At 39.7% G+C, this 14380-nt stretch overlaps 1 protein-coding gene across 7 annotated transcripts in view; it reads left to right on the top strand.

The window, feature by feature from the left end:
• The first annotated feature begins 6 nt into the window (after positions 1 to 6).
• The window catches only part of BRWD1 (bromodomain and WD repeat domain containing 1), a 54094-nt gene continuing 39720 nt past the window's right edge, over positions 7 to 14380 (top strand). For 5 of the 7 annotated variants that reach the window (XM_010723654.3, XM_010723649.3, XM_010723661.3 and 2 more), the window contains exons 1-11: positions 68 to 211; positions 303 to 332; positions 465 to 524; positions 3364 to 3514; positions 5152 to 5250; positions 5831 to 5991; positions 6569 to 6790; positions 10023 to 10123; positions 10849 to 10919; positions 11933 to 12033; positions 14007 to 14047. In XM_010723654.3, coding sequence (XP_010721956.1) covers positions 83 to 211; positions 303 to 332; positions 465 to 524; positions 3364 to 3514; positions 5152 to 5250; positions 5831 to 5991; positions 6569 to 6790; positions 10023 to 10123; positions 10849 to 10919; positions 11933 to 12033; positions 14007 to 14047 — 1166 coding nt within the window. In that variant the 5' untranslated portion in view covers positions 68 to 82. Of the gene's footprint in view, positions 26 to 67; positions 212 to 302; positions 333 to 464; positions 525 to 3363; positions 3515 to 5151; positions 5251 to 5830; positions 5992 to 6568; positions 6791 to 10022; positions 10124 to 10848; positions 10920 to 11932; positions 12034 to 14006; positions 14048 to 14380 lie in introns of those variants that run through there. The other 2 variants (XM_031556884.1, XM_031556883.1) reach the window with 1 other exon arrangement.

Genomic DNA, 14380 nt, shown 5'->3' with positions numbered 1-14380 from the left:
GCGTCGTCGCCGCTCATTGAGTCAGGTAACGGCGGCGGGCCGCGGGCCGCTGCTCCCTGCCGCCATCTTCCCGAGGGCGGCGATGGATTACAGCCGCCCCCGTGGCCCCCGCCTCGCTCACTCCCGTCTGTCTCCCTCCGTCTCTCCCGCAGAGCTCTACTTCCTCATCGCCCGCTTTCTCAGCACCGGGCCGTGCCGCGGGACGCTGCGGGTGAGTGCGTGGGGCGGGCGGGAGGAAGGGAAGGGAGCCCGGGGGCTGTGCGCGCCAACGGCCGCTCTGACCGCGCTGTGTGTCCCCGCAGGTGCTGGTGCAGGAGCTGGAGCAGCACCAGGTACGTGAGCCGCCCCTAAAGCCCCGCCTGAGCGCTGCGGGCTGCCCGGACCTCCCCTCAGCGCGCCTCGTGCTGATGGAATCCTTCCTTTTCCCCTCTAATTTTTTTTTTCTTCTCTTTTTCTCGGTTTAGCTGCTTCCTAAAAGGTTGGATTGGGAAGGCAATGAGCATTACAGAAGTTACGAAGAACTGGTGAGACTTTCTCGTTTTAAAAACTTTTGGCTCGGACGGTAACGTTGGCGCCGGGCACGTTCCCGTAAAGCGGGCCCGGCTCTTCGTTTCCCCAGTCTCGCTTCGTTGGGGTTCGCTCCTTTGGGGTTCCCCTGGGGGTCCGTACCCCGGTCGTGCCGTACGTTGGGATATTGTTTACATAGCAGAGGTGGAGCCCGGCGCGGTGCGGCGGTGCACGCCGCCGCCTGCGTGCGGGCAGCAGCCAACCCGCAGCCGGCTTTCATTGCGGAGTTCCGCCGGCGAGCTTGTTAGGAGCGTTGTGATTGGACGGTAATGATTTTCTGGTCGGCTTCCTTCATCGCTCCCCTGCAGCGGATTAGGAAATGAAATCGCCGCTCCGAAATCGGTGGTTGTGCTTCTTGTGAGTGCTCTCTGTGGCTGCACGCTGTTTTAAACGGCAGTAAGACAGCTGTGGCCACCGCACGGCACGTACTCCATTAAAGCAATCTGCCACTGATGTATTGACACCCCCTAAAATTGGGGCATATAGGGTTAACGGGCAGCTCCCTTACCTGTCAGTCTGTGTATGCTGTAGTTGTACCCCTCGTATCTCCAGTGTCACATCTTAACGTCTCGAGGTTGTATCTGTGTGGAGAGAGAGAGTGACATTTTTTAAAAAACGTTTTCTTAATTTAAGTGCTGCTTCAGGTGGTAAATTGTCCATTTCTTTCAGTTGTCAGTGTGGTTGGGAGAGCAAATGAGGTCTTAAATTAATTATTTAAGTCACCAGAAGGCCAGGTCTTGCTAAACAGGAATGCTGTCAAGCTCTGACTTGAATTTAGCAAATGTGAAAGTAGCATTGAGTTTGAAAGGTCTTTATTTATTTTGATTATTATTTTTCTTTGAGCTCAGTTCTTCTGGTAAAAAGTGATGGTACTTGTGGTTAGAGAAGGCTGGGCTTCTCTAACCTTAGCGCAGGTTTCCATGTGCATTTCAGGTTTTCAGATGAATTCTTCTGTGTCTACCACCTCTCTCTCTTTTTCCTATCCAATTTAAAAGAAATATCTGTACAGGGCAGCAGTATTTCAGAATATTCAGAATCTGTCTTCTGATTTTGAGGGGCTTTGGGAACTTCTTGTTCAGCTGGTATCACTGAATCTGCAGTGATGCAAACAAACAGCAGTTGTGGTGCAGTTGTTTCTGTCTGTCGTTGAATTGGAGAAACAGTTCAACTGTTCCTTTCAAAAGATGAGTGGAGCTACTTTTAAAAGTGCTTGGTTTGGTCACTGTGCTTCCATGGGTGGTTGCGTTTAGAATGTAAGCTTCCTGATGGTGGTGTGCAAGCAGAATGGCTTATAAGACCTGACACAGGTTATGCTGAATTTTCTGCCCTGAATACTTTGTCTGTTACTACTCTGTGCCAGCTGAAGAGGCAGAATTTAGAAATAAAGGATAAAAAAAGTGCCTCATTGTAATCTTTTTTCTACCAAGTAATTTCTCGTAATCAAACATAAGCGTCTTCGGAGCTGATGTGCTGAAATACCTTTGACTGTATAGGGATGTTATTTCTTTAACTGATACTTCCAGCTGTTCTACTTCTATCAGGACTACAGCCTATACCCCCAAAAACTTTGTACGTTACTTGGATTGTTATTAGAACATGTTAGGCCATTGCTTAAGTCATGTTGTTCTTGTTACTTAGTTTACATTTGGGCAACTTTGTTTAACAACTCTTACATGGCAGAGTACAGTATTTTTATTCCCACTCTTCTGGTGATGAGATCAGCAGCATTGAGACTTCTCTCACTGAAGTTTAGTCACTAGGCTGAGTGGAATGGCATCATAAGCGTAAGCTAGTTCTGCCTGAGTTTTGAGCACTGTGGGCAGGAGGCTGCATACCTCTGTTGTTGTGGGCCTGCTTGCTTTTCTTGGGTGTGTTGGCTGGAAATGGCCTCACTGCTGAAGCAGCAGTACAACTTTTGGGTCCGACTGGTTCTTTCGTGGCCGGATCAGAGAGTCAAGTTGGCATGGGTCCATTTGTACCTGCTGATTTGCACCTTCCTGGAGTGTAAATTTATGATACCAATGCTTTGTTTTACTCAAGTCTGCATGAACTTTATTTAGTTTCTGTGCTATTGTGATTAACTTCATTGTTCGATTAGAATTTGTTGTTTACTCATCTCCTGGGGAAGAGGAATAAAAAAAGAAAGCCCTAAACCGTGGAACTGCACAGTTATTCTTGACTGGAGACATCTAAGTGGTTGTGGAGGTGTGCTTATTTTAGAATATTAGATGTAGATGGCACGGGATCTTCCTGAATGGACAAGTGATTGTTTTGATCCCCTTGGTTTAAGGGGTTAAGGATGTCTGGTGTTGTGTAGCAGACGTTGTTCAAAGAGCCTATTTGTACATTAGATGACAGTCACCTAACAAGTCATGTGCAACTGAAGTTGTAGTTGCATAAATTCTTAGGCTTGATAACAACAAAGTTTTCCACAAGCTTGAGTTGTGAAGACCTGCTTTTGATCAGTAAAAATAATTGGTTGTGTTAGGTGGAGACACCCATTGTAGCGTGCTGCACAAACAGATACCATAGACGTTAATATTGTGGACTTTCTGTGGTTAAAATAATGATGTGGGGTGGGCAATTTTACTTATTTTTTTACTACAGCTCTCTCAGTCTTGGAGAGCACTTGTGAATTCACTAGATGAGAGCTTTACAGGGTTGGTTTTTTGTTTTGTAATTCGAATTTACACATATTAGACATTGTCCAAATATTTCTATAAATATGCACGCTTTTAGATTCATCTTTTCAGGATGTGTTTAAAACATGTGTTTAAAACTTTAATATTCTGTCAGGTGCTATCCAACAAGCATGTGGCTCCAGACCATTTATTACAAATTTGCAAGCGTATTGGCCCAATACTGGATAAGGAGATACCACCCAGCATTTCGAGAGTGAATTCCTTACTTGGTGCGGGAAGGCAATCATTGCTACGTACAGCGAAAGGTATGGTTTGTTTATTGTTTGAAGTGGATGTGATACATTTTCTTAAGTATCTGCTTAACGCTTTTGTGGAATATTTTGAAGGCAGTGGGCTTTCACCAAGTGTACTGTGTTTAATGAACCAAGGCACCATCAATCTGCGTATTAATAGCATAGCGGTGTGCTGATTGTTGGAGAGGAGTTAAGCTGCATCTCAAGAATCTTAGAATTGCTCAGGTTGGAAAAGACCTTAAAGATCATCGAGTCCAACCACAACCTAACCATACTACCCTAACTCTAACAACCATCCTCTAAATCATGTCCCTGAGCATCACATCCAAATGGCTTTTAAACACATCCAGGGATGGTGACTCAACCACCTCCCTGGGGAGCCTATTCCAGTGCTTAACAACCCTTTCTGTAAAGAAGTTTTTCCTGATATCCAACCTAAACTTACTCTGGTGCAACTCAAGGCCATTTCCTCTCATCCTGTCACCTATCACCAGTGAGAAGAGACCAACCCCTCTCTCACTGCAATCTCCTTTCAGATATTGGAAGAAAGCAATAAGGTCACCTCTCAGCCTCCTTTTCCCCAGACTAAACAGCCCCAGTTCCTTCAATCCCCATTATTCTGAGTGCTAAGGCTGCTGAATGTTGCCTGTTTTCAATGTTACTGCAATAAAATGAACCGTCAGGAGACGAGTACTACTTCAACATCCACAGCATTCTGAATAGTATATTGATTGGCCCATGTGGTTTTCAATTGTGGTAGCTGTTGTGCTGCATTCATTGCCAACCTGAGACAGTAACACCATTTATTTTGGTAGTTTTCCTGGTTAATGCAAACACCATCAAAATTAGTACATTGTACATTTGTAGAAAGAAAGTCATTTTCTGTTATTTAAAGTGGGTGGTTGGCAGTACAAGACACATGGATTATTTGATTTTCACAAAGTGGGTTTTGGCTTTAAAATTTCCCTCTTTGAACGGTTCAGGAAAGAAGGGTTTGTTCATGCATCTGTGCAGTTTTGGGTAATTAGATACTATGGTATGGGACTGATTTGTTTGATACACTTGTTTTTTGGTTATCTGTCTTAGACTTAAGGGGTGAGCTATGAATAATTCAGCGACTATTTTGTACTTAAAATTGGGATTGCAATTATTTTAGCATGAGTGTGTCCAAATGACTGTGTGAGAAATAGAAGAGTCACCAAGTTTTAAAGTTGGAAGGGACCTCTTGAGATTGTCTTGTCCAATAATTAGATACATATAAAAACAATAAAAACAAAATTTATTTATATTTCTTAATCTTAAACACTTTACTCTGAAAGTGAGTACAAGAATTCCAGGTGAGAATTCAGTTTTGTGTTCTGTGTCACCAGTCAAAAGCTTGGCTTTGGTTTCTTGGTGTTCGTTTTTTTTTTTACTGTTTTTTTTTTTTTTCCTCACTCTTACTGTATAAAATATTTTTTTCTCTCCTTTTCTTTTATGCTATGTTGTTCATGATACATTTGGGGACTTCTGGTCTTACAATTTTTGTAGTTATTCCACTACTGTGTATGACACCACTGACTGTTACGCTCATTACTGTGCTTTGAAACTGCAGCTGGCCTTGCATTTTTAACCTATATTTATGACAGACTTCCACTTGATTTTTCAAGATTGCAGGAACACTGTTTGGAAGGGCTCTGCATTTGCTGCTCTTCACAGAGGAAGACCTCCTGAATTTCCTGTCAACTATGGCACACCACCAAATCTCGGTATGCTTTTACTGAAGTTCATCACTATTGACATAAACGTGTGATGTGCATCTGAAACTGGTCTCACTACAATTGAAAATTGTGCCTCACAACTGGACCTGGAGGCTTATCTGGAGAACTTCATATGACTTCAGTGCAGTTATTTATATATGGGTACAGAGGCCTGCCCACAGTTCTTCTGTGATAGTAGCCTCTAGATGAGATCTTTCTTTTATAAAACCCATATATGAAGTAGATAAACCTACAGATTAGCGTTTATAAATAATTTGCTTTTGGAGAGGTCTCTTGTATGATTTAATGCATAGAAAGCCATGGGAAAATAAAGGTAACATCTGGCGGTCTATATTTGGAGACAGAAGTTTGGATTTGAGCAAGTTTAAAGTGCTGTCTTGCTTGCTATACACATTAAAAAAAAAAAAGGCAGCTTCAGAAAAAGGCATCTGATTTCATAAAGTATGACGGTTACTTTTTAGGATATCCTCAAATAGTACCTTAACAGGTGATAAATAAAATGATATTTTAGAAAAAAAAGCCTTGTCGTACATATTAATGTTTATTCTCTGATTTCTTTGTGTTCTAGTGGAAGTATATCGAGCAAGACAGCTAACTGGATATGCAAAGTTCAGTACTTCGTTTCCAGGAAGTATGTATCAGCATGTAAAGATGCACAGGCGGATTCTTGGCCATCTTTCTTCTGTGTACTGTGTTGCATTCGATAGGACTGGACATAGAATATTCACTGTGAGTTGAAATTAATCCGAATCTGAAAATAACAGTAGTTGGATGCTAGGAGAAAAAGTTTGAAATGCAAGTTTTGCTAAAACTTCTAGAGGTGGATGTCAGTGCTGTTGAAGTGCAGCTGATTAGCTTCATCACAGTGCTAATTGTCAGAAGTGTGTAAGAAATTGTTGTTACTTAATGTGAACGTCTGGACAGGTATCAGTGCGAGTGCTTCCTTTAGTGATGTACTTGTGTGTTCTGTATGTTTCATATTCATTGTAGGACAGAGGAGAAATTGCTTTTGCAGTTTAGTGTAGTACTCTTATTGGCTATTGCAATTTATTGTAATGTCCGGGGTAAATTTAGTCCATACTTTCTGCTTTACCTGGAATAGACTTGTGATGATTGCAGTGTAATCTTGAACCGTAATTGAATGTTTTGTTTCTTATGACTTTATTTTTGTCAGGTAGCATGTGTAGTTTTAAATAGATGTATAAATGTATCAAACTCTGAATGAACAAAAGTTCTTCAAGTGAAATTGAAAAACTTATCCAGAATGTCTTTTCAACACTTTGCTAATCTAGTTGTTTCCTTCTAGGGTTCAGATGACTGTCTGGTAAAGATATGGTCAACTCATAATGGCCGGTTATTTGCCACGTTACGTGGACATTCAGCTGAAATTTCTGATATGGCTGTCAATTATGAAAACACTATGATTGCAGCTGGCAGCTGTGATAAGATGATCAGAGTGTGGTGCCTGAGAACTTGTGCACCGGTTGCTGTCCTCCATGGACACACAGGGTCCATTACCTCATTGCAGGTATGTTTTGGATTAATACTTGCATTCTGTGTCATTAATAGATACTTTGTATAGTATTGGAGGTTGCGTTAAACAGATAACTGTAGTAATATGTAACACTTTGGACATCAGAAATAAAAATTTGTAAATAAAACTGCAGGCTTTTAAAATAGCTTATGCAACTTGACCTGATATCATAGAATGGCCTGGGTTGTAAAGGACCACAATAATCATATAGCTTAAATCCCCCTAGTATGTGCAAGGTTGCCAACCACCAGACCAGACTACCCAGAGCCACATCCAGCCTGGGCTTGAATGCTTCCAGGGATGGGGCATCACAGCCTCCTTGGGCAACCTGTTCCAGTGCATTAGAGTGAAAAAATTCCTCCTGATTTCTAACCTAAACTTCACCTGTCTTAGTTTAAAACCATTCCCCCTTGTCCTACTACTATCCACACTCACAAATGGACGTACCCCCTCTGTTTATAGGCTCCCTTCAAGTATAGGAAGGCCACAATGAGGTCTTCCCAGAGCTTCTCTTCTCCAAGTCAAACAAGCCCAGTTCCCTCAACCCTTCTTCATAGGAGAGGTGCTCCAGCCCTCTGATCATCTTAGTGGCCCGACACTGGACAAGAAAGAGCTCTGCATCTTTCTTGTGGTGGGGGCCCCAGGCCTGGACACAGTACTCCAGATGGGGCCTCACAAGAGCCAAGTAGAGGGGGACAATCACCTCCATCTCCCTGCTGGCTACCCCTTTTTTAGTGCAGCCTAGAACAGAGTTGGCCTTCCTGGCTGCAGGTGCACACTGCTGGCTCATGTCCAGCTTCTTGTCCATCAGGACCCCCAGGTCCTCTGCAAGACTGTTCTCAAGGAGATCTTTGCCCAGTCTGTATTAACACCTGGGACTGCCCTGGCCCAAGTGCAACATCTTATGCTTGGTCTTGCTGAACCTCATTAGGTTCACATGGCCCACTTCTCCAGCCTATCCAGGACCCTCTGGATGCCTTCCCTCCAATGTATCTAAGTACTAACTTTATTTCTGTTAGTAAGTACTGCAAATCCTCTAAGTTAAAATCAGTTCTTGCATAAAGGTTAATGAGTGGTAAATATAAATAAGTGGAAAGAAGAGTCCTAAGTACAACGTAAAATTTTGTTCTAGTGGTACAGAATGTGAAGTTTCTAGTTCTGGCTTAACGTAGTCCCTGGATGTTTCAAGTCTTTCTTCCTATCTTACTACTCCCTTGGCACTTCTACACACCATCAGCATGCCAGAATACGACAAGGTCAGCCAGACAACTAAGTGATGGCAGAGATTTTAGAAAACTCTTGTGTGTGGCTTAAGTCACAGAAAGTTCTCTTGGCCTTGAGAACTGTATATGTAACCTTTTGGTCTGCTTCAGTATGTAGAAATGCTTAGAATGTAAAAGGATTATGAGAAGCAGGCGGGCCATGAGTCTCAAAGATAAATTTCACTTATGTGGAAGGTTTGAAAATATTTAAATTGTAGAAAACGTGAAGCAATTGTGGGGAAAAGAAGAAAGTTTTTTTTTATACCTGAGTTGAGAGTCACCTTTAGTAGCAGAACTTAAGTTGCTGGGCTGCCTGTAGATTAGCTAGCTATCATATTGGTAGAGAAAGAACCACATTCCTTAGTTGCTTACTGAAACTGGGAAATGCACTTGCACGGAAGCTCTATATGAATATCTAATTTTATCTTGAAGAGGAAGATTTGTGCCTAGCATTCTGTTAATTCTCTGGTTGCTGTTGCTAGGTTAAGAAGTAGTTTAGCAAGTGTTCCTCTTGCTTTTTCATGTCTCAGTGTTGCAAGGCAACTGATGTTCTGGTTCTCATGAGAGATGGCATGTGAATGGAAAATGAATTTCACTGTGTCTTTTGCATAACTACAATTATTTTTGTGTGATTCTATGTGTGTTGAAATTTGAACATTTAAATGTAGATGTCAAAAATTAGTCAGGAGAAACTTGTTTATTAAAAAGAGGTTCTTTGCCTCCCCGGCGTTCCTGAGTCACTGACTACCAATCTTCTTCGTGTAATGAATGAAATAAAAAATAATAGTACCAAATTCCCCCAAATTTAACCTTTATGACTTCATAAAAACTGCATTGATGTTAAAAGACGTGTAAAAGCAATGTATGGAAATATTTTTCTTGAGAAAGCTGTTTCTGGGCAATTGCCAGGTATGCTACCTGTAATGTTTGAGTTGTTGGGACTGGAGAGGATTTCTGGGTGATGCTGTGCCCTCTTGTCTGTTACTGGAGGTGGGATTTGTGGGCTTATGTGTGTGGCTATTCTGATGCAGTATGTGATTCTTACAGCTTCTGTGATACGGGTATCTTTCTTAATCTTAAAACTGTGCTATTTCAAATGTTTGAAGGTACATAGTATAAGATGTTAGAAAACAATTTAAAACAGGCGTTACGAGGAGCAGATGACTGAACTGTTCTATGTAGAGAAGAGGAGGTGGAGGAGAGAGCTCGCTGCTCTCTGCAAACACCTGACAGGAGGTTGTAATGAGGAGAGTGCTGGGCTGTTGTGAGAGTGGTAGGATGCTGCCTTCAACAGTAGACTTAACATTTGCAGTTTCTTTGGCATTAATTTATTTTCTGGCAAGAAATGTATTCCAGATGCTCATTGTAGTATGCTGGATCTTTTTGCTTAACAGTTCTTAGAAAGAGTAATTGAAATGTAAGCTTTTTATAGCTGATTCCAGTGCTGATGGTAGTAGTAATTGATGAATGATTTTATCAACTTATCTGAATTTTTTTTAGAGGTTATCTCTGTGTGCAGCAAGAAAAACTGTCCTAAAGAAGCATATATGAGGACTTCCTATAAAGTTGTATGTGATGTTGGTTTAAACATACTCAAACTATCTTTTAACGTATACTCTTTTAAATTATAGAACTGTATAGAATTATAGAATTGCTAATCTAGTGAAAATTCATTTATTTTTTTAGTGCTGTGTCTGCTAGTTCCTTCATTCATTGACAAAATTTTTAATGGGTACCAAAGCAAAGCAGTGAATGGGTTGTTTTATAATGCAATAATTGAAAACTGCAACACAGACTTATCTTAGAGTATAGGAGGTGTTACTTTTGAAGCATTTTCAGCAACCACTTTCGCAGTTTTGCTTTAAATCTTGTATTACTGTTTTTTACACAAGTTCATAAATAATTTTTAAATATCTTTATTTGTATGTTTCTGACCTTTCTTTTTTTTTCTTTTCCCCTTGTAGTTTAGTCCAATGGTGAAAGGCTCCATGCGATACATGGTCTCTACTGGTGCAGATGGAAACGTTTGCTTCTGGCAGTGGGATACAGATTCCATGAAGTTCAGGTATGTAACTGGGAATGCTGATGGACTCTTGTTATGCTGTATTCTGCTTGATGAAAATAAACTGACTGCTTTGGCAAGCACATATTGACTTAATTATCTAAAAACTTTGTATAAATATTTAAAAGCACTAATTATGCTCTTCACAAATTTGTTCTTCTGTTGTCCTGGGAAATTAATCCAGTTTTCTGTATTTTCTCCTTAATGTGGCTCTTAGTAGCTACTTTGTTTAAAATTTTGGCCATGTTAACTGGAAGAGTGTGTTCGTGACTTGCAGAACAGGGAACCAAACACTTTGTGTACAACTGCAAAACGTGGGTCTACTTCTGTAAAATTTCATGAATTTACATTCTGCAGTAATGATATCATATAGGCCTTATTTCATGTACCACTAATGGTTTGTACTTTGTGAGCACGAGTTTAGTATTTGTGGATGCCATGTGGAGTGGATGCATGCTCCTTGGCTTGTCGTGCTTAAGATTTTGCTGAAACTTGTAAACTATTGGTTGTGTGGGGTTCAAATACTATTTGAGTGCATATGCATACAGTAATCTGGGGAAGTAAACCATATTGCTTATCCTCCTGTATGAGATGTACAGATGTTACTGTATGTATTTAAGTACCTATTACGTAGGTGTTCAAAGAAACATATGCTTATGTTTTGAAGTGATGGTAATAGCTGAGTTTTTTTGTGACATGTCCTGCTTCAAGCAATTTTTCTTTTTAAGCAATCGGCCAGTGAAATTCACAGAGAAACCTAGACCAGGAGTTCAGATGCTTTGTTCTTCATTCAGTGTAGGTAAGTCATATATAGATTGAATTAGCACTGTGATTTCTCCTCTTTCCCCATGAGCATGTTTATGATACTTTTGTTGTGACAGCTTTAAAAATAAAACAGCCACTATATAATAACTCCCATTTGTCTGCAGTAGTTTGCTAATGGAAAAATCACCTGATGCTCCTTTAGTCTTTGTCTTGACCAGATTTTTGTACTCGTTTAACCCCTTAGCATACTGCCACAGTTTTGGAAATTATTGTTGTCTAAAATACCACAGGCAACAGCAGGGCTTACTGCCAATAATAGGAGCTTCTCTTTCTGTGCCAATTTTAAGCAGAAATTGTCAGAAAAATCCCTTCTTACTTAAGAATCCATAAATTTATCTACAGATGTGCTTGTCTTGGCTCATAGTCATCCTCTATTCTAATCATGCGAGCGAATTTTGTGGAAAAGCTTGCTGGTACCAGGGTACCAGACAGCATAAACATCAGAAGAAAGTTGGGAACAAATAAAATACATTTCAAAGTCTAGCATGTTAGCTCCTGTTCCCTTTTTTCTTTAAATAAACTCTGGGCAACACTTACTGGAGCCAAGAAGCAGATCATTGTATTGCTATCATCACTGGTAATCACTGATCTGTTGTGCTGGTGTATCCATACTGGCACCTAGTTGTGAAATGATACTCATAGCAGACATGGCTCACGTGCTACAATAGGAGAATCATGTAGATGATTCTGATGATGGTTAGCCAGATTTCCTGTAAATGGTCTGCACAAGCAGTAGTGTTTGGTGTTAAGCATTCTCCTAGTTACATATTTTAAAATGTTTGTAACATCGAATATGATGATTTGCCTGTTTTTACCATGGCTAGGAAGGCTTTTTGAGGGAAGGGGGGGGGATTCCTTTCCACACACATATCAGAGGGAATTCTCAGTTTTTTGAACTAAACGTCTGAGAAATGTGATGTCTTAATTAATCTACTGTGTAAGAAAGTACTGCTTGATTTTTTAAAAAATATTTGTATTTTTTTGCAGGTGGTATGTTTTTAGCCACTGGCAGTACTGACCACGTTATAAGGATGTATTATTTTGGCTCTGAAACTCCTGAGAGAATAGCTGAACTGGAGAGTCATGCTGTAAGATTTTTAAATCTACTAATTAGTTGTTTAAAGCAGTATTGAAGTTGCAAGTTAACGTTGTTAGTGGATTTGTGGCAATGTTTGCACTGAATATATTTGTAGAATTTGTACAGAATTTCAACAAGCCATCCTGTGTGACTGAACTGTTTTAAGGGATGGCAGGTATCTCTAATTTTAAAGCATGTGGCTTACTCAGTTGCTTCCCTTTACAATGCAAGTTTGCATAGCCACATATTATATGATGCATTCAGGAAGTTGGATTGCTGAGAAAATTGATTTCATTACCTAGGTAGTTGTGATTTGCCATGTTCTGTGTTAAATCTTTAAATGGGGACTGAGTTTCCAGAGTTTTCCAGAACCCTTATGTCTTTGATTTTTACAGCATAGTCCAGTGGAATCTGCCTTCTAAAGAGTCTAAGGGAAACTTGGCTTACGTTTACATGATGACTTTTTCTGTTTGTTCTTTTTTGTTGTCTGTTTTCAGCGCTTAATACTCAAATCTTTAATGAGCAATTTTAATGCATTGTTTTATGAATTCAGTAAGGTGAATCTTCTGTGAATAGGAGACTTGGGCCCTTGCATTTTTTCCATAACTTGGAGGCGTTGTTTCTTATAACTGTCCCTATTCATGTATTTTAATCTTGTTCCAATTCGATGTTTTTTGTCATGTACTGTTCCAGCTCTTTGCCCACTGTATTCAAAAGCATCGAAGAACTTAAGGAAAGCAAATATATATTCTTCCTTAACATTAGATGCTATACAATCTTTCCTTGAGAGGTACTACATAGTACCAAGATTTTACGGGTGTTGGTTGGGAATGGTCACATGTATAGGATACAGAAAACCAGTAAGAATACCAGTAAGGAAGATGTGAAGTATGTCATGTAATAGTGTTGGTTTTTCTGTCTTTTTTTAAAGACATGTGTTAAACCCTGATCTTGATAATAACTCCTTTAACACAGTGAATCTCACTGTGTGGCTTCTGTGGAGTAGACAAACAGCAAGAACTTAAGCATATTTTAAACTATACATTTAGAATTCCACTATTAAACCTATTCTAAAATTTCACATCAAAGAGTGGTGTTGGTATTTGCAAATGAAAAATCAAAGCTTTAGTAGGGTTCTTAAGTTGCAGGATAGCATAATTTACACCTATTTGGATGGTTCTGCTCGTAGGCCAGTATAGTTTGGTAAGATGATTCTGTGTTTTATATGAGAAGGCAGTTTTTCTGCCAGGTATATTTTATATTTTTAAACCAAGTTTTTAAAGTACTTGGAGCTTTGTGGTGTTTAGATGTGCTTTGTGATAGGCGCTCACAAAGTGCGCGAGGACAGCTACCTTTTTTTTTCCCCCTCAGTTTTAATACAGAGAACCATATTTAATTGAGTTCTTAAAGTTCTTTAATAGGGAATTTTTCAAATACTCATCTTTCTTATTTTGTTTTAATATGATTTCCCTAATGCTGAATCCAGGCTTAACCATTTAGGTTATTGTGATGAGACTTGATGAATGTGTATTCTGTCAGTGGAGAAGACTTTCAGCTCTGTCAGATAAACTAAGTTGAGTGTGGTATCTGCTTTTTCTATTGCTTTTATTGTAATAAAGAAATATAATATTAGCTATAATTTTTAAGGAATGTGTGAGTGGGAGCAACAGAATTCTCTGGATAGTGATTGGCTTATGATACTGGAAGTATGTATTCAAGTTCTTTGGCTGCCAAGTTGTTAATGGACAGTTATTTCATTTGTCTATACTTCATGTTTAAATGAACTGTTTTTGTAAAGCTTGCGTTTTAGACGTAGCATTAGTGGTTACTGAGTTCTGGTAATTCTCTATCAGGCTTGGGTGTCTGCAGAGTTATAAGCTATACTTTTTTTCATTGTTTCAGATTTTCATAGTCTCAGATCTGTCAAAACTGTATTTCATTTTTTAAAATATAATTTCTGACAAACTTTGTTTTTTCTTGCAGGACAAAGTTGACAGCATTCAGTTTTCCAACAGTGGTGATAGGTATGTTGAAAGGTGCTCAGATGTAACCAAACAGCATGTTACTTTGGAGTTAGGAATCTAATTTCTGCATGCAGGTTTCTAGTGAGATCTTACTACCTTAAACTGAAAGGTCTGATATGGGCTAACCTAGGAAAGAATAGCTCACTTGCAGCTGTGTGCCTCAAATTTGTATCAAACTTTGACTAGCTGAATTTGTATTTTCTTGGAGGAATTTTACCCTTTTTTAAATGTATTTAGCAAGTGTCTGTGGCTTCTTCCTTTTCTTTCCCTCACATTTTAAGCAAATATTTGATCAAAGTGGGAACAGGGAAATGTATGAATGGTCTAGAAAAA

Source organism: Meleagris gallopavo, chromosome 1 (genome assembly GCF_000146605.3).
Source record: "Meleagris gallopavo isolate NT-WF06-2002-E0010 breed Aviagen turkey brand Nicholas breeding stock chromosome 1, Turkey_5.1, whole genome shotgun sequence".
Classification (NCBI taxonomy): Eukaryota; Metazoa; Chordata; class Aves; order Galliformes; family Phasianidae; genus Meleagris; species Meleagris gallopavo.
The sequence above is the reverse complement of the archived record's forward strand: the minus strand, read 5'-3'. Positions and strand labels throughout refer to the sequence as shown.